Below are 20587 nucleotides of genomic sequence, written 5' to 3' on the forward strand. Positions count from 1 at the left end.
CAGCACAGACCATAAATGGCTAAAATAACTCACCCATATCAATGAAACTTAAAAGGTTAAATGTATACTCTCTTAGTAAGGTCAAAAATTTAGCTTTATGATTCATAATACCTGGAGAAAATAGTAATAATATTATGGAAAGAAAGCAATAGCACAGCCTACTTACAGGTCAGACTTTTAACTTTTCCTGAACTCTGAAAAATTCAATATAATCCTAGGTGTCCTTTTGAAATTCTTACAGGATGGTTCTCATGTCTGGACCTCTCTTAACACTGATAAAGGAAGAATGTGCGCTTATTTTCTATGTTCGTTTTTTTAATTCACTATGATGGAAAAGAAAATATTTTAGCTAATAAAAAAATTAATTTGTCTTTGTGTTCTGGTTCTCTTCTTTCACCCCTGCCTAATTCCAAACTATCCACATGGATCACTTTGGATAGGTAGTATTGAACAGTTATTTTAAACATAGACTCAACTAATAAGTGAGAATTAAAATAGACTCAATAAATGAGAATTTCTCCATTTTAAAATTATAAAATATCTCCAATACATGCTTAAACTCCTCTACTATTCAGTTATTAGGTAACTAGGCCACCACAGAAAATGTATGTTGGTGGTTTAAAAAATATGCCTAAGGTAAATTTTAAAATTGAGCTAATTAGTTAATTAGTAGAAAGGTAGCAACCAGTAGTAACGGTCACAAGTAAAACGTTAGTACAAAAGCAATGAATAAGAAATATGCAGATGGAATAAATGAAGTGGAAGGACTTAAAATAGTAAGGTCCTAATGCGTTCAAATGAGTGGAAAGGACCAAAATGTTATCAGTCTATTTCTTTCATGAGGAAAACCATATCATAAAAGCTGAGCACTGAAGTCTGACAACCATTTCCACCTCTCATTAACTACCACTCTGCCCCCTGCCGTTTGCTTTACAAGGCTGTGACACGCTATGGTCAACAGCCTACATCATTCATGCCCTAGCTATTCAGCCGTCCTTCGACCCAGTCCACACAGCGGAGTGGAATTGTTTTCTCCAGATGGTCTCCATCCCTCTTCACAAGCATCCAACAGAGCTCTGATTTGCCACAATAATAAAATATGTCTTCTCCCTTTCTCTTTCATTAAACTAAGCATTTCTGTTCTTATGTCCTTAGGTCGGTGGAAACATTCCTCTAAGATCATAGCTTGCTTATCTCCTGTCTTAAAAGGTTTTTTTTTTTTTTATCACCATTGGGTAGGACACATGTTCTTACATCTCAGTGTTCTTCTATTTCAACTACAGTATCTTCATTCTCAAGAAAGGAACCAATGCTTGGAAATGTAATAGCCATAATAGTAAGAAAAGCTCCAGTAGCTAATAGCCACTGAGCATATATCATGGATCAGATTCTCTTCTTAGAGCTTTAAGTGTATTAATTCAGTTAGTCTTCTCAACGACCCCATGAGGTAGGTACTACTATCATTGCCTTTGTACAGGTAGGAAACTGAGGCATAGAAAAGTGATCTGTTTAGCCTGTCACAGAACTAGTAACTGGTAACTAGTAATTAGTAACAAGTCACAGAACTAGTAACTACAGCTGGGAGTCCAACCCAGGCAGTCTGGCTCCAGAGTCTGTGGCCAAACTATGTAGGTATAGCATAGTCAAGTTACACCTACGAACAACTACAAGAAGATAATGGAAACTGGAAGTGATCATAGAAGCAAGGACTAGAGTTGTCAATTTATCTGCTTCTTTGGAATACTGTACAGAAAAATATATATTCCAATGGTATATTCTTGGCATTTGACACTTTACTATTTCTACCAAAGTCTTCAGAACGTAAAACTGGGGTCGAAAATTCACATGTACTTGAATGTTTATTGCACCTAATTCTTCACAATATTTACAGCCTAAATCACAACGAGCGGTATCCCATCAGCTGAACTGTCTTTAAGTCCTCAATCAGCAACTGTTCAGTTGAATGAAAACGATGTCGATTATAAGTGAGATAACAGAGAAGCTTATATACTTTTCCATCATATATACCTGAAATAATTTATTTAATCTAAAATTGATGACTTTGCTTTTTCTGTGTATTAATTTAGGGTTTGAGGTATAAGTTATAAGTAGATCAAATACACTCCAAATTATCCGATTCCCTTTCATTTTTCTCAGAGTCTGACCATATTTACCAATTCTCATGAAATACTTATATTGTAATATAACATGTGAACATTCTGAATCTTTCTATCTCTTCCAAGCTAAACTGGTTTCAACAGAACACTTGAAATTAAGAAACAGTCATCATATTTGACTCTTCCATTAACATAACTTTTAAAAACAGGTAGGATAGGTATTAATTTACTTACTCAAATTCCCTTCCCAATTTACACGTGAATGGCTGAGAAAAGAGCTAGCAGGAATCCTTAGAATGATTTTTTTTAATGTAATATCTGTTGCTACACTATCAAAAATGGGTATGGAACAGAACACATGAAACACAGAATGAGAAGGACACTTGAATGGCATCATTGGTCAGTAAATTCCGTATTTCAGACTCATCCTTGCCCTTGAAAAATAGTCCATGGCTACTGGTTATAAAAAGACTTGAACCTGAAATAATTAAACAACTTTATAGAGCACAAGCTTTATGTATCTGAGTTGGAAGGTGTATTAATATGTCGGTAACATCCAAATAAGTGTAATCTTGTTTTAATCGTATTTTGGAAACCTCTGCTTCTCTGATACTTAATTTTAAAAATAACAGCGAAAATAGCTAGTAATGGTTTCAGTTTCACCTTGGTATTGCTCCCAGGTCAACATCATATAAATCAGGTCACTGAAGACTGTGACAATGAGGGTTCTCAGTCTGCAAACTAACACAGTGCCTTCAGCTCACCAAACTAAAATCTGAATTGACTTGACTCCTCCAATGTTGAGGAAAAAAGAAACAGGCATTAACAGACACAGGAATACACAGAGCAATGCATTTTACATTTGAGGCGCCTTTTGACTCACTTCCTGTGAGTTATAATTTTCTTTATCCTAGCTTACTAGTTAGATGTCATAAGCACGTGTAGAAGTGCTCTGCTTCCTTTCCTGATTATACCTGTAACATCACAAACACACACATATGGATGTACTTCAGTTTCCCTAACTTCAAACTGAGAGGTGCTTTGCTTTGCTACCTCATTAAGATAAGAACTAAAATTATGATGTAGCATATGCTCTATTTTACACAAAATTAATGAGTCATTAAAAGCTAAGAGACAAGCATTATATTTTTCACAAAGCACTATCTGGGTGTATAAAAAAAAAATCATTGCAATGTCTGTTGAAACCCTACAGAATGAGTTTGCTAGATCACGGGTCTCCTGGAAATACGTTTAAGAAAATTATACACAAAATCTCCTAAATTTTTCTTTGAAGTTTCCACAGCATTCCAAAACTCACTCACAGTGCCAGATGGTGTGACCATACTCCACAGTTTCCTCACGTACAGTAGCATCTGATTTGGCAACATGCCCCCAACACGTTTAATAAATGCATTTTGATGTTTATTTGGATTAAAAAAAAAAACAGCAACAAAAGGAGAAATAAGGCCCTGTGAAGTGGAAACCTCTAGTCTTTAGCGAGTGAGCAGGTTTTGGGGTTCACTTCAATTCCCTTGTAGGTAAATTCCCAGTAGGTAAGGCTGCTGGAAAGGGCTCTAGAATAATTTCCAAAGACTTCCAGTGGCAGTAGACTACTGTCTAATGTATCTCTGCTGTTTCACTCCTTATACTGTAGGAAACAAAGTTACAGACAGGTTTGAGACATGTAACTCACGCCAGTGCTCAAAATACCATAAAATACCATCAGGTGTTCATTAGAGCCTCAACTAGCTAATTTCTAATATTATACAATTTCATACTACTTATACTTTTCAGTTATGCAATATATTAATTTAAAGAATACATTGAACCCACTGTTTTAGGAGTTTGGCTGACAGATAAAAATGATTAGTCTACCCATCTCAGAAAGAGAGTAAATATGAAAAACTGGTAGTATTTTCCATGATTCTGCCATAGGCTGTTACTAATAAAACAATCCCTTCGGACACTAATCCAAATGGAATAATTTAAGAACAAGCTGATTTATTATATTGACTCTAATTATTTCTACATCACTGTAGTTCAGACAGTTTCTTAATTTTCTGTGGACTTCTGAACTTTTTCTATAACTTGCATATATCACCCATCTAAAATATTTCCCAGAATATTTTATAGTTTTTTAAAGCAGTGCAGCAGGTCAGTTTGACCTGAATTATTCAGGCCTGTGACTGAAGCCCAGAACCATCTATTAATATCAATGTAAACAGATCAAGGAGCCTTGAAGGGCACAACACTGCCTTATATCAGTGTTTCTAACTCATCCTCAAATAGTCCAGCATTTACCGAATTTTCAGTGTATCGGCTAAGGTGCAGCATGTAAAGGAGATATACTGATTTACTAGGGACTTCGTAAGTCCTGAACTGTGCTTGTCCCATTAATAACGCATACAAAATGAGGCAAAATGTTACCAGACTACACTTAGCCTGAAGAAGGCACATATCTAGGGCATTTATTAAAAGTCACTTAGCTTAAGACAAGACTGGACCGCTTAAAGGAAGGAACTAGGGATCAGAAGACAAGTTTTTACATCTGCAGTCAGGACAGTTTTAAATCACGTTCTTCCACCTTGGCCAAAGGAAGCAACAACATGAGGTGATCAGCATAAACTGAGATGTTGGGACAATGCATTTCACAGTGTCATTGTAAGGATAAAATGATGTAGAGAGGACGGAAAGAGCCTGTAAACCTTAAAATATTACAAAAATGTTATTAAAATTAGCCTCAGGATTTTAAGCTTCTCAGACCAGGGATCATACTTTGTCCATGTGATCAAAGACAACTTCACGGCAGAGATGACCTTGAACCTTCGAAAGGTAGAATTTGGAAAAACGAAGACTCAGGTGGGGACCAGAGAAAGGTGAAGACAGAGAATAGCACGAGTTAACAAACAGAAATGGTAACATGTAAACTCATGTCTCCAGTAAGATAAGTCATCCTGTTTTGACCAGACTGTTTAAACAAATGAAGCGTAGAGTAGACGAGACAGAGAGAGAGAGAGAGAGAGAGACAGAGAGAGAGAGAGAGAGAGAAGGCTGAACAGGAATGGTGGCGCCATATTGGGGAGGACAATGGAAGGCCAGCTGAATCTATTTTGGGATTTCTAGAATTTCTGCCAGTAGACATAATTCACTGTGATATTTTGATACAGTAAAAAAAAATGTACTTAAAGATACTGTAGGGCTTCCCTGGTGGCACAGTGGTTAAGAATCCGCCTGCCAATGCAGGGTACACGGGTTTGAGCCCTGGTCCGGGAAGATCCCACATGCCACGGAGCAACTAAGCCCGTGCACCACAACTACTGAGCCTGAGCTCTACAGCCCGTGAGCCACAACTACTGAACCCGTGCGCCAGAACTACTGAAGCCCACGCACCTAGAACCCATGCTTCGCAACAAGAGAAGCCACCGCGGTGAGAAGCCCGTGCACCTCGACGAAGAGTAGCCCCCGCTCGCCACAACTAGAGAAAGCCCACACGCAGCAACGAAGACCCAACACAGTCAAAAATAAATAAACAAAATAAAATAAATTGTTTTAAAAATAAAAAATAAATACATAAATAAAAAGATACTGCATAAGCACAACTCATCACCCAGTCCCCTAAACCAATCCCCCATGTGGGGAGATCCTCAACAGACTTCATTATATATTATACATAACACACTATTTATACCACAATTTTCTAAGATCTAGAAAAGCAGATATTCAGACCTGAACTCTTAGCTTTACCTTTGGTGCCTTCCTTTCCCTTGTTCCTGAGACCTAGTGGACACTGTTGGAAAACATTCATAAATGTCACATGCAGGTGAGTATTGCGACCTGAGCGGCAATGTTTCAAACTGTAATAGGAGTATTTCCTGTCTCACCTCCGAAGTGATGTTGTCATGGTGGTCACTGGCTGTCTTGCTAGAGCAGGGGATCAGGAACCCTTCTAATTCCTGAACAGAAGGACATGTAGCCAATGTGAAAAACAGGATGTATGATCACGACTCTCTTCAAATCATGAGTGGTCTTAATCAGACATCTGAGCTGGGTTCACAGATACGAACTGTTAAAACTGGAAGGGGCCTTAGTCTGACCCTCCTTATTTTAGTGGAACAAGAAGAGGTCCTTATTTTAGTGGAACAAGAAGAGGTCCAGAAAGGTGAAGTGCTTACCTTAGAAGACACAGCTAACTTTTCTACGGCCAGGACTCGAATTCACATCTCCTAGATTCTAGATTTCTTACGCCAAAAGTTACACCTTGGGAATTCCCTGGTGGTCCAGTGGTTAGGACTCAAAAGTTACACCTTGGGAATTCCCTGGTGGTCCAGTGGTTAGGACTCCATGCTTTCACCACCAAGGGCCCGGGTTCAATCCCTGGTCGGGGAGCCAAGATCCCAGAAGCCGTGTGGTTTGGCCAAAAAAAAAAAAAAAAAAAAAAAGTTACACCTTACCAAATCTCATTAGCTTTAGATGAACTTAAAAAAATAGAGCATAGGTAACTTCTCATGGTACTACTACCCAGCAGGGTTTCTCAAATGCAGTACCAGATGATTTGGACCAGACAACTGTTTGTTGGTGGAGGCTTCCCATGTACTGCAGTACAACTGCCGGCATCCCTCATCTCTACCCACTAGATGCCACGATCACCACCACCCCTTGGTTGAGACAACTAAAACCATCTCCAGACATTGTCAAATGTTCCCTGGGGGTAAAAAGTCACCCTCGGTTGAGACATTCTACCCCCAGCCCCCGCCTTCTCCAGCTCACGTAACCCTCTAGAGCAATTCCTTCAGAGCCAGTCGGACCTAACCTAAGGGCCTCCTTCCCAGCACCTCATACCTCTAACCTGACAGCAAAGGGCCCTTCCCAGGTGTTCCAGTTTCCCCTGCAGGTGTTAACTCTGTCGCTGGCATCTAGTTATTCCAGGTCATCGAGGTGACAGGCCCTCTTCCATCTACTCCTTTCCCTATTTCAGCGTGTATTTGAGTGAGCATTGTATGCTAGATGCTGGGCATGGGGAACACAGAGATTAGTCTCTGATCTCCAGCAGTTCAGTCTCCTGGGGGAGACACATACGAACGTGAACACCTGCCTGCCTTAGGGTGAGTGGTGCGAGACAGCTGTGGGCAGGATGCTACAGAATTAGGGAATACCCTCGTTCACACTTAAAGTGGCCACAGGGTGATGCATCCCAGGAGGTGGCCGAAAGGAAGGGCCTGCCAAGCAGAGTCTTCAAGGACGAATCCGAAGGAGCCGAGAAGAGAATGGGTAAGGCTTGCCAGGCAGAGGGAGCAGTGTATCTAGAAGCAAGGAGGGAGCAAACCTGGCTTCTGGCTGTAGCATCAACACAGGGTGAGAATGAAGTGGCAGAGTAAGCAGGAAGCAGGTCTTGAGGGGCCAATTATACCAAGCCCGAGAGTCTGGCAGTGACCTCGAAGGGAACTAGAAGCCGGGGGGAGAGTGCAGCAAACTCGCATTTTAGAAAGATGGGAAGTACAGACCACTTCAAGGATGATGGGTTCGAGGTAGGAGCACAGGTGTCACCTCAAGATAAACGCCTCATGTGCTGCAGATTTCGCTTTTGCCATTCCCACCGTGGGACGGATTCTCTTCCTAGGAGCATTGCCACAAACGGGCAAGAAGAAGAAAGGCTCACGTCTGTACAGAGGTACCACCTCTTCTTCCACCCAGGAATGAGGCGGAGGAAACCTTTTACCACCAAGGCAAGAAGAAGAAGAACTTTTTCTCTGGGAATCTGAGACTTTACAGAGAGGTTGAGTTCCCTGTGGAAATTCAAAATATGTTTTTCCCAGAAAGAAAAATGAGACATGTTGCAACTTTTAAATGTATGGTTCAATTTATGGTCAAAGGTGTTTTGCATAGGTGTGGGTGTGTGAGCGTAGATGTGCACTGGCTATTAAACATATCACTGTTTCTATGGGAATATGAATTACAGACTCACTTGCAGGACACAAGCCATTTGTCAGCTCTGAACCGTGCACGCCTGTGCAGAGAAACTACAAGCACAGTGGCGGCAAAATGCACCAGACACGATGTGATTAGAGCTCTTCCGTAGATGGGAGTCTAGGGCGATTCAAGAGCAATGCTGCTGAGCACATAAAATGCAAATGGGAATGAGTTCTAGGCGGCTGTTCAGGCCTTGCCTGGGCTGAGTCTCCGAGCAGCTCCAGTAGCTGACCCAGGGCCTGGCGCACAGCAGCTGCTCCATCGATGCTTAGGAAGAGTGACCCGGACGCATTAAAATGGATCTCCGTGCCCACACGTCTCTTGCTTAAATGAGACTTAGAGGAAACAATACTGGTTCGATGAGGCTGAGATCGTGTGTGTATAAGAAAGGGAGGAACAGACAGCACGGATTCGCCCAGAAGGAGGGGGAAACAAAGTGAATTAGCAAGTCTTCCTGTCTGAGCTCATGGAACAGAGATCTCTGCCTTTCTGAGGCAGAAGCTAATATGAACATAAGGTGACCTTGATTAATTCTTATTAATGTCAGCAGAGGGGATCAACTTAAGTAAATGAATGTTAGTTCCATGACCTATTGCATATTTGTTTTAAGAGCTGATTTGCTGATTTGTAGCTGAAACATGGTAGCCTTCTTCCCTCTGATTCATCCATTACTCAGAAGGCCCTGGCTTCTTAGAATTCTTAATAAAATTCCAACAGCGTTCATCAGCAGTCATCAAATACAGCCGAACACTCTTTCAAAGTGCGTCTTTTCACCTTTTGCTACTGACCTGACCTATCTCCAGCCTCTCCCAGTTTCAACTCACCTTGATCGCTGAGGGCAAATTTACCTTCTTAAAACAATGCTTTGATTCAGTTACACCCCTTTTCAAAGCCCTTTCACCACCCTGCAAGTATCTGCAGAATAAAGAAAGTCCAAACCTCTGGCCTGACCCTAAGGCCCTGTACAGCCCCCACTGGTAAATTCCACCCACTCCCACTTCTGCATACAATGCAGCAGGCAGCCTTGCCGGCCCCTGAAGAGGTGCTCTGCAGACTTCTGTGCTTATTCACACCTCAGCAGCCCCACACCCTCAATTCCTCCCTCTGTACCTGAAAAGCACATTTCTGAGTCTGGTCCACTCGATGAAGTAGGAGTCTGAGCTCATTTCAGCCCAGGTCCCCTCACTAATGGAATATTCTATGCCTCTCTGCTTCCCTGAGAAGGGGTGACCCTATTCTCCGCCAGGATGGTGTCCAGGTCCTAGCTGTGCGCAACACATGACAACGGGATGACCCAAGGTCCTAGAAAGGTGCCTGGCACACCCTGGGAGCTCAACAAAAGTCTGTAAATTTTGTTGAATAAATTCAAGTTATTTGATTTTGTTAATTTAAGATGACCACCCACTTTCTCCCTGAGGCCAGGGACTTTCCTCCCACCCAGGTGAGAAGAAAACATCGAGACATTTTAACTTTGATAAAGTTTGCTTTGACACACCAACAGCGGAACTTTCTCTTTAACCCTTCAAGAAATGAGAACTCCCCATCCCCCCACCTCCACTCCGCCTCAGGACTGAATTGTAACCGACCTGGATCCTTCGCATCTCCTCTGCTGTTACCTCCGCCCAGCCAGGTCACCAGCAAATTCTCCAGGCGAGAAAAAGATTTTTTAAAATGCACGTTTGAGAGGAATAAAACGTCTACAGGCAGGAACCGTCCAACAGGTGCTGCCCTGCAAACACCTGAACCCCGAAACTGACTTTCTGAGGGGGCCGAGTGGTTTTTAGCCAAACTGATATGTTTTTTTGGCTGTTGTTTCAGGGGCTTTTGGAGAAGGTAAATCCCGCTCCCCTGGGCCTTGCCTTTTTCTCCCATCACTTAGTACCGAGTGCGTCGATGACTTGTTTACCTGGATGCAACCTATGTTGCTCCCAATCACCCCGCTCAGCGACCCGCGCGACCACGTGTCCTTAAATCAGAGCCCCGTGGACTCCGCTCGGGAACTACATTTCCCAGCGGCCCCCGCGCCCTTCGCAGGAAGGACGTCTGCGCACTAAGATACTCAGTTCCAAGTTTGGAGCTTTTAGCTGCCAGCCCTGGCCCATCATGTAGCTGCAGCACAGCCTTCCCTAACGTTGCAACTGGGGGAAAAATCACTTTCCAGTCTGTTTTGCAAGGTGTGCATTTCCATCTGGATTCCCTGAAAGTCCATCTGCTGCCTCGGTCAAGAGAAACTCCACTTGCATGAAGATTGCACGCCTGCAGCTTGCATCTTTGTTGCAAAACTAGCTACAGAAGAGAAGCAAGGCAAAGTCTTTTGTGCTCCCCTCCCCCATCAAAGGAAAGGGGAAAATGTCTCAGTCGAAAGGTAAGAGCCTATTTGCATTACTTGCAAAAATGCAAAGGGTTGTGCATGCATTTATGAATGCATGGATGCAATTTTCGCCTGGCGATTGCATTTTTAAGTTTGAGGTTTTCCACATCTCAGTTGCATTTCCTGTTTAGTATGTGTCTCTCTTTTTTTTTTTTTTTTTTTTGCAGACACAGAGAGTTCCTGTAAGGCAGGGCTTGCAGTTCAGCTGTGCATTGACGTTATTTGCATTCTTCTGCTAGGATTACTGAGCTCTTTTTGCCTTTTGCACAGTCAGGAGAGATAGAGCAGGTTGGTAGCGTCTAAAATGTGCAATGCTTTATATAATTGTAAAATTCTTTAGTATGCACACATGTAATAGGTGATTTTACGTGCAACAGGAATACAAACTTTTAAAAAGTCTGTAGATGAAAATGAAAGGTAAAACTTGAGTTAAACTAGTAGGAAATTAATGTAATCTTATATTCCTTTGGGAATGAATTGTTGGTGCTAGTATTTAGTTAAATTTTCATTGGTATCATTTTGAACATTAAGCAACTTCTGATCTTTAAAGGAAGTAAAGGTGAATAATAGCATTTTAGAAAAAAGCAGACAAGAAGTCTTTCTCTTCCGAGATTTTGCACTTTACACCAATTCCTTATTGGTTCACAGTATTTAGAAGCAGCAATGAGGACATCGAGGTTTTATGTCTTCCCATTTGGGAGATGCTTTGCATCTCGAGGGAAAATACTGGGAGAAAAATTGTACTTTTAAGCATTACGCCAATGTGGGAGGACTGCACTGTTTCATTGACAACCATAATGAAATCTTTTAAGTGTGTAATTGCATATATTTAGTCAGCTGTAATAGGTCAGAAGTTCAGGGTTATGGTTGTTTTCTTTCTTTCTTTCTTTTTTTTTTGTTCTTAAAAATATTCTTTTTACACAGTTGTATTTTGCAGGCATAATGTCATGCTGGGGAGGGGATTAAAAATATAAAAACCCTGACATGGCATTAGAGAGCTGAGGGGGTGTTGTCAGGTGGCCCTAGGACTGTAAGTCACTTGTTTCAGAACAAATTGAGCATAGAGAAAGCATATGCCCTGTGAGAATGTATGGAAAGGAGAGGTGAGCTCAGCACAAGGTGAGTTAGGCTACCCAGGGCATTAGGTAAGTAAGATCCAGTGAAATTCAAGTGTCTCATCAGCGTTCTGCTACTTTTGGGAGAGTTGTTGTGTCACTTTTTAGTTCTACCTGATGGGAATCATACATCTCAGCCCCAGAAGGAAGTAATATATATTCTCAAGAATTCAAAGTAGGGCTCTTCTTTTCTTTGGATATTAGGGGAAAAAATGGAAATCTGAAAAGCTAAGTAAGAGTGCTGAAGTACCTAGGAATTGGCATTATGAGCTGCCAATGTTCCTTAATATCGGGAAAACCGACAATCTTTTAATTGAGCATAGAAATAATAGCTTAGGAGGGCATTCCAGGCTTTGATGTATGAGAGAGATTGCATCTAGTTACTCTGTATTTGGTGTGCATTCACTCATTCATTCAGGTCAGTTTAATATATGAATAAATATATTATGAGATGTGTGTGTGTGTGTGTGTGTGTGTGTGTTTGTAGTGCACAGGATTTGGGGACATACAAAAATATTTTACGTGTAGTTGTTTCCTTCAAGGAATTTACCATGTAGTTGGTGAAAGAAAGCACGTATGCAAATCACTGTGATATAAGATAATTGCATAGATAGTGAAGCAAAATGGTGCATTTGGAGTTTAGAGATGGCAGTGATCTCTCTGGGAGATAGGAAGGGGGTGCTCTAGTGATCTTATCTTTGAACCTTAGGGTTTAAACTCAGTCAGGTTTCTTTGTGCATTTTGGGGGGCTCACTCCTAAGGCGGCTCCCTCCTAGCAGAAGAAGTTGGGAAACTGAAAAACATATTAGCATGGCACTCTTCCATTAGGGGTGCCCCCATAGTAGATCAGGTACTGGTGGTTCTTTACATTAATTCCCATTTATCCAAATAGTTTTCTTAATTGGGTCCCCTTTGGAAGGTGCACCTGGTGTGAACATGGGATTCCTGTCCAAAAGGAAAGTTTTTGATAGAAGGAAGTGTGTGATCATTTCAGAAATGGCAAAGACTTTTGGCCTGGGCTGTAAATGTGGAACTGGCCTAATTCAGCTACGGTATTCTCAAATGGCCAAGACAGTGTTTTGTTTTTGTTTTTGTTTTTGTTTTTTTGCAGTACCAAACTTCTTTGTAATACTATAACCAAATGAAATGGGAGGAAAAGTGAAAGGTGGCTATAACCTCATAGTATTGAAGATTTTAACAACATGTTCAATTCAAGGACCTTTACGAACTTTCTAGATCACTATAATTCCGTTTTACAGACCTCTAATTTAAGGCACAGCAGAGGCAAAAGAATTACAGACTCCCTGGGAGCTGGAAGGACTGGGTTACTTCTTTCCAGCCTTACCAACAGTGAGATTCCGAGAAAGAATTTCTTAAAAAGAAATTTTGTTTTCCACAGTTGTAACTTTAGGTGGTATGCTTTTCAGCTTGTTTATATTAGCTATCTGGGGTTGAGCTGACATTTTTCAAATATTAAAGTGGCAGAATGCCTTTTGAGGAAATCTGAAATGTAAGTTAACAGGAAGGGCACCCAGAAGGTGCAGGAATTCCTGCACTTTACAGGAAGACAGGCTACAGGAAAAATGTGTCATCTACATTACCCGGGAAAGTAAAACTATTGTTATCAGCCATAATGATCTGAGGGAGGGAGGGTTGGGGGAGAGAGGTCTGGCATCCCCCAGTTCACCTGAAAATATACAAAGAGTTTGACTGTGTTACAAATGCACTTCTTCTCACTTCTCCTTCTATTCACCTTTAAAAAATATTAGTTTATCTTGGTTTAAAATAGTAATAGGTACATTGTGTCATGGGAACTGTGTATAATTCAGAAGCATGTAGGAGAGTGACAGGCAAGGACTTAACCGTACTGTGGGCCCTTTGCTTCTGTAATTCATTCTACCCTGGGAAACGAAATGTGTAAATTTCTCATTCTGTAAATTCCTTTGTTAGGTTGCAGCAGAGGGACTTGTCATGCTTAGCCTGTAATCTGAGCCAGTATGTTTTATAACCTCGCACATGGCAGGACACAAAATCAGAATAGGTACCCTGGGTTTCCTGAGTTTGTTTTGCATCAGTGTGGCATTCATTACTTTACAACATGCTGCAGGTCAGCTGCAGGGGCTTTCCGGGGGTCTCTTGGTGGTAATTTGATGCTGGAGCAAAGGGCTGAGATTCTCATTCCTTTGTTTTTCACAGATTAGTATCATTATAACTACCTTGCATTATTTTAAAGTCTGAAAGGTCTATAAGGGACGTTTTTAAAACTTAAAAGAAAAAAGTACATAAATAATACTCGTTTATTGTAGAAGCATTTGAAAATGTAGGGAAGAAAAATAAGAATCACTAGTTACCGCAGTACACATTTTGGCATATATCCTTTCGGACTTTTTTCTATTCTATATATATGTGAATATGAATAAATCCAAAATGTGTATAAAATTATTTAGTTGCCTTTTGTTTCACTTACCAATAATACTGTGAAATATTCCAAGTTAATATATTTCTACATTAATAATGTCTAATTCTAGTGTATTTATTTAAATAGGACATTAATGTTTATTAACTTTCAATATCATGAATATTGCTATGATAATCATCCCAGTTCATACATTATTACGTATACTGTGGTCTTAGACTAAATTCCAGGACACAGAACTACAAGTTATGGATATCTAATTCTTCCCCATGACCCATTCTTTTCTTCACCTTTTAAAAATAGCTTTTTTATTACTATAAAAACAATATATACTCATTGAAAAAAATTCAAGCTGAAGAGAAATTCATAATAAGAAAATACAAATTACTCAAAGTCACACCACCCACAGCTACCTACTGCGAACTTTTTAGTGACTCTTTGCGTTTGTACGTGCATATATATATTTGCATACGTGCTCTTTCACACACTATATATGATATTTTGCAAGTTGCTTCATACTCCATATATCTTCGACATCTTTCTATACTCATGCACATACAGTTTCCTCATTCTTTTTAGCAATTGCTCATTTTAATTTGTAAGAATGTAGCTGTTTCATCAATCTCCAACTGGACTTTCACAGAGTTCCACTTTTTTACAGCTATAAACAAAACTGCAAGGAATACCTTGAACACACACATTTTTGCACATTGGCCCAATTATCTCCTTAGGATGAATGAATTCCTAGAAGTGGAAGTGCTGAGCGAAGGGCAGGCATGGACGTGCTGCCCTCCAGAGTGCCTGCAACGAGTTCTTATTCTCACCAGTAATGTGTGGAAGTGCCCATTCTCTCCCCTTAAGCATCCTGCTAAATATTGCCAAATAACTCTTCAGAAAGGTTATACACACTACTATATAAAAAATAGATCATCAACAAGGACCTACTGTAGAGCACAGGGAACTCTACTCAATATTCTGTGATAACCTAAACGGGAAAAGAATTTGAAAAAGAATGGATATATGTGTATGTGTAACTGATTCACTTTGCTGTACACCTGAAACTAACACAACATTGTAAACCAACTATACTCCAATATAAAATAAAAACTAAAAAAAAATAAAAATAAAAAAAGAAAGGTTATGCTCACTTTCCTTCATCCTGGGTATAATAATTTGAAAAAAATTTTTTGCCAATTTGATGAAAAGTAACAATATTTTACTATTATTTGCATTTCTTAGTGATAAAGAAGTTGAATTTTTCTCTTTTTTTGACATTTGTGTTTCATGTGTTTCTTTTTTTCCTCATAAAATGTATCTTTAAAAATTTAATTTGGGGATCAAATTATTTTCAAAGTTAGGCCAGAACATACCAAGATGGCAGAGCTTAGGTAATCATGGGTTGAAAGTTGGGCTCAGCTTTAATGCATCTAAACAATTTAATTCCCTGGTGAGTTCTCATTTTAATTTTAACCAAAATGTCTTAAGTAAACTTACACTTTATAAACTCATTTTGTTATACTAATTATACCTATCCAGATCTTATGAAAATAATAAGAAAAGTGTAATGATTTGATTTAAATTCCATCTGGAATTTACTAACTTCTGGACATTTCTGCATTTTCAGTTATCTCTACAGGCAAAAGTAGTTTTTCTTTGGTTTCATAAATAATTCTCACATAAGCACCTGGTTGTGTTATGTGCATTGTTGCAGAGTAATTATTATTATTATTTTTTCCTCTTCATGTGTAATGTCTAATCATAAAAAGTAGTTTACTTTACCAGATTTGTTAGAATAATTAAGGCAAGGGTCGACTTTGATGACCTCAGAAATTCTATCAAGTCAATCACACTTCACGTATTCTTAACATAGCCTTCCTTAGTAAACGCGCCCATGTATCACGTATTCTAAACATAGCCTTCCTTAGTAAACGCGCCCATGTATTTCACGTATTCTTAACATAGCCTTCCTTAGTAAACGCGCCTATGTCTGCATCTTGATATTAAGTAGTAGAATTTAGAGCTTTGAAAGGAGTTTTATAGTCTAATCATCTCATTTTACAAATGAGCAAACTGAAGCTTTGGAAGAAAGTGATTTGCCTGAAGACAGAACCATAGGTGGAACTCACGTCTCCTGCTTCTCTGCCCCAATGTTCTTTTCACTAAATCACACACAAACACTAGTAATCCACACTTATAAAACTTTTTTTGTTTTTGTGGGGAGCAGGCTGGTAAGGAAGGCTGACGCACAGTCAGCAGGGGTTCTTTTTCTGTGCCCAAGAAATGGTGATACATCAATCATGGTGGTGGGGTTTCTTACCAATTTTCTGCCAAAGGATATTTTGCGAACGCTCTCATTTTAAGTCCCAATGCCTACACTATACAGCTGCAAGTTTTAACCACTGTAATTGTTGTTTGCCTTTTATGGACGATCTCTGAGAGCCCCTGCTGGGTAGCTCATATTTCTTCTTATACATCTTTGCAACTCTGCCTCTTTGAGCATTGAGCTTATAAATACTAGGTGCTCAATAAATGTCTGACAGTGAAAGTATTTTTCATCCGTGGAGATCTCTGTCATTTTGCCCCACATTTCATACAAGGTGTGGGGTAGTTAAATCATACTGCAGTTTTCCTGTGCTTCCTTTCTTTGCATTAATATTTCCATTCTATCCTTGCTTGATTATTTGGAAGTTGCAAGAACAGCATAAAAAGCAACTTAACAATGGCTGAAGAAGTGTGATTTCTCCCGCCTAGGCCTTCTAAACAGATCTAAAGGTTGCATGATCCTTGGCTATTAACTCTTTTAAAACTATGCAGAACTAAGGTGGGTTGTCTGAAGGGTCCCGTGCGATAACTTAACAAGTTAAGGACTTAAGGACTGAAGTGAATTCCTCCACCCTGTGCTGGTTTTAGGAGCTGGTTTGTAAGTTACCTCTGCACTTGAGCCTCTGAAGCGTTGGGAGAGAGAACCTGAAAGTTTTTAACAGCTGGCTGCCCTATGACAAAACAGGGAACTCTGCATGGATAACCCCCCAATGAAACAACTTCCTTCCCGACCACCTACCACTGTCTCTGCCGCCCCCTCCACGCACCCTGCCCTCGGTTCTGTTTCCTACTCTGCTTCCTCAGATGGTCTTCCTTTCCTGAGCTGGTCCATAAGGTTTGGTACACGGTTCATAAAACCCCCTCTTTCTGCAGTTGAAAGGGTAGTCAGGTTATAACCTACACACGCAAAGTCTGTTACAAATCATCGTAATTTAGTCAACTCAGTTCTGAGTTGAAGCATTAAACAGGCTCTTGCTGAATCTCTCTTTGTCTGTTTTACTTGCTAGTCTGTATATCCCTCCTTAAGTCGGATTGGGGTCAGCCTTGGTTTTTCTGGTTTTTTTTCAGAGACAATTAGCTATAGATCTGATGCCATCACGACCCACACCCAGACACCCAGTTCTGTCACCATCACCATCATCATCACTTATTTTATGTCAGTCACTTTTCAGGTACTATGCTTTTGAACGTCACATAAATCCTAGGGGGACAGATACAGTTATCGTTAATTTACAGATGAAGAAGCTGAGGCTCAGGTGAGTTCACGAACTTGCCCACAGCTGGAGAGCCAGCAGGCAGCCCAGGCAGGATGCAAAGCCAGGCATGTTCGGCCACGGGGCCCAAGCTCATAACCGGGGCCCAGCAAACTACAGCCTGGGGGCCAAATCCAGCCCCTCTTGTTTTTAAGTACAGCCTGTGCGTGAAAATGATTTGCACATTTTCGAATGATAGGGAAAAGAATAAAAAGAATAACATTTCATGACACATGAAAATTATATAAAATTTGAAGTCAGTGTCTACAAATAAAGTTTTATTGGAACACAGCTCTGCTCATTCATTTACAGGTTGTCTAGGGCTGCTTTTGCCCCACGGTTGTACAGTCCAACAGTTGTGATGGAGATCGTATGTCCCGCAGGGCCCAAAACATTTACTCTCTGGCCCTTTTCAAAAAAGTTTGGTGCCCTTGCCCTTTTTGACTTTCCGCAATCACGTAATGACTCCTGGTCCGTATGACATTCCTCTTTGGCTTTAACTGGAAGTTGTTAACCTGGATAACTACTCGTCCATGACTCAGCCAGCGACCTCTGGGGCCCGGCCCACAGGAAACGTCTGAGTGGTGTTTCTCCTGGTTGTGAGATTGGCCGGCCATTGCTCATTTCCGCTCAGCGGAGCTACCCGTCTCCTTTGGCCCATCCTGGGGTCCTTTCCCCTCAGCTGCACTCTTCCTGTTTGCTTGACGTTTCTTGCCTTTCTTGCCCCTCCCGTTGAGAGGCTGTTCGTTAGTTCTTCTCCTGGTCCCTTCATCCTCCCCTTCTTCGTCCCATATTGTGTTTAAAACACAAATGAACTAGAAACACCTCTCACGCTACCACCATTGCCCGGCTTTGTTGATTCCTGCCACGACCCAGGTCAGAGGTGCCGTGATGTCGTCTGTGTGGAATGAGGATGGAAGCCCCCCTTCATCGTAGGAGCCTCCCCCTCACCCAGACGGGTTTCCGGTTGTCACGTCCTACGAAGGCTAGAGCCGTTTTCTCACATTAACTGCCCCAGCCCTGGGGACAGTTTTCTTTTGCGTACGAGTATCCTTTTGCTTCCCAGTCACTGATATTGTGGGGATTTAGCAGGGAAGGTCCTGGCACAGGTTCTGGAAATGAAGGGAGGGAAGGATGGGGATGGAGGCTACCTGAGGACAGAGTAGCTTTGGTAGGACGAGCCCAGATTTGTTCACCGCCTTCCAAATGAGGTCCGTTCAAGTCCCATACAAGGAGGTGCCGTCATTCCTACCATCTTAGGTGGCTGCACTGCTGGAGAGCCCTTCTCTGTGCCAGGTACCGCGCTTGGTGACGCACGTGAGTTATCGCATTCTCCCCTCACCAGGGCCCGATGAGGTGATGCCGCATTTTGTATATGAGCAATCTGAGGCCAGAGGTTAAGTGTCAAGGTTGATCGTGGCAGAGCAGTTGCTTTAATCAAGGTCTGTGTGAGCCCAGTGCCTGAGCTCCTGGCTACTCCACTCGAGGTGTCACTCCATAATAAATGTCTGAACCCATTTCCCAAAAGACATGGTTGGAGATGGAAAACATGAATGGATGCCATGGGAACTTGTGCATACCAGGGCCAGGTATGGTAATTAGGAGGGGCTGACCTGTGTCTACCTATACATGGGTGCCTTTCCACTTGTTCCTTTAAGCCTCTGTTGATCATAGAATATTGAGCCGGACTCATTCTGAGTTTTAAGCTTGAGTTCCAAGTACAGACTGCCCATTGGTTAAAGGAAGCTGGTTACAACTGGTCTACTGGTAGGTACCGGTGTGTACAGACAGGAGGTTTATGTTAAACCTCAGTAATGAATGTTGATTCCATTAGCTCTCTGAGAGGCTGTAACTAAGCAGATCTAAACTTTATGTGTTTCTCTGCACATCCAAGTTGAATTGTTTTAAAACAGTAATGAGAACATGCCCATTTGGCAACATACCTGCGTAGAGGAACAAGCCTTTTTGGCTTAGTGATTTCCTTTCTTCTTGGTTATTTCTTTTTTTTTTTTTTTCTTGCGGTACGCGGGCCTCTCCCTGCTGTGGCCTCTCGCGTTGCGGAGCACAGGCTCCGGACGCGCAGGCTCAGCGGCCATGGCCCACGGGCCCACGGGCCCAGCCGCTCCGCGGCACGTGGGATCCTCCCAGACCGGGGCACGAACCCGTGTCCCCTTCATCGGCAGGCGGACTCTCAATCACTGCGCCACCAGGGAAGCCCTTGGTTATTTCTATGTAAAGGTAACAAGTGCAGTTTCCTTGGAACTGGGCCTGAACCCTCATCTTCACTGTTTCCCTCTTCCCTGGACAGAGTGGACGAAACCGGAATCACGTCTTTTTTGCGGTACAGGAAGCGGGGGTTTCGGGATGAGTCTTCTCTCTTAAACCGGTGAGCCCTCTGCCAGCTGTCTCTCGAGCCCAGCACAGCAGCGGGCGCCTGTGCGTGATTCCCTCCCTTGATCCCTCACAGAAGCCATGGGAGTAGGTGGCCTGGGTGTTGAGTGACGAGTTATTTATTCCCCTCCTCCATCCTCCCTCCTCCAGTCCCACATGGGAGGGATGAGTTTGAGACAAGGGAGAGGCTCGAGTCTGGAGAACCGGTGGGGACAGAGTGGCAAAGAGTCTGGGAATTATTCTGTAGTGAATGTGCAGGGACAGCCTTTCTGTGATATCTGAAAGCTTTATAGGCATCTTCTCCCCACTTTACTTGCTCCTTCCTGTGCCCCAAACGTCTTAGCCATTGAAAAAAATAACCCCAAAGACTCCAAGCACATCTAAAGAGAGCACGCGGATGAAGGGCCCGTCCGTATCAGTTCAACAAATAACTTTTTCCTGATTGCCGTGTTTAAGGCACTGTGCTATAGGTGGAACTAAATAAAAATGCATGCTGCTCTACTTCCCCGCTTACGAGCTCTGAGCCTTGGAAAAGCGACTTGACTTCTAGCTTCAGTTTCCCGACCTGCTAAATGGAGAGACGGATACTCATTCGCGGGATCGATATAACGATGAAGCAGGGCTGTGCATGGAAG

The 20587-nt window shown here is 41.7% G+C and overlaps 1 protein-coding gene across 3 annotated transcripts in view; it reads left to right on the plus strand.

The window, feature by feature from the left end:
* Positions 1-10176: 10176 nt before the first annotated feature.
* MAP2K6 (mitogen-activated protein kinase kinase 6) overlaps positions 10177-20587 on the plus strand; it is a 130255-nt gene continuing 119844 nt past the window's right edge. For all 3 annotated transcript variants that reach the window (XM_059998017.1, XM_059998018.1, XM_059998016.1), the window contains exon 1: positions 10177-10449. In XM_059998017.1, coding sequence (XP_059854000.1) covers positions 10434-10449 — 16 coding nt within the window. In that variant the 5' untranslated portion in view covers positions 10177-10433. The remainder of the gene's footprint in view (positions 10450-20587) is intronic.

This window comes from Delphinus delphis, chromosome 19, assembly GCF_949987515.2.
Source record: "Delphinus delphis chromosome 19, mDelDel1.2, whole genome shotgun sequence".
NCBI lineage: Eukaryota > Metazoa > Chordata > Mammalia > Artiodactyla > Delphinidae > Delphinus > Delphinus delphis.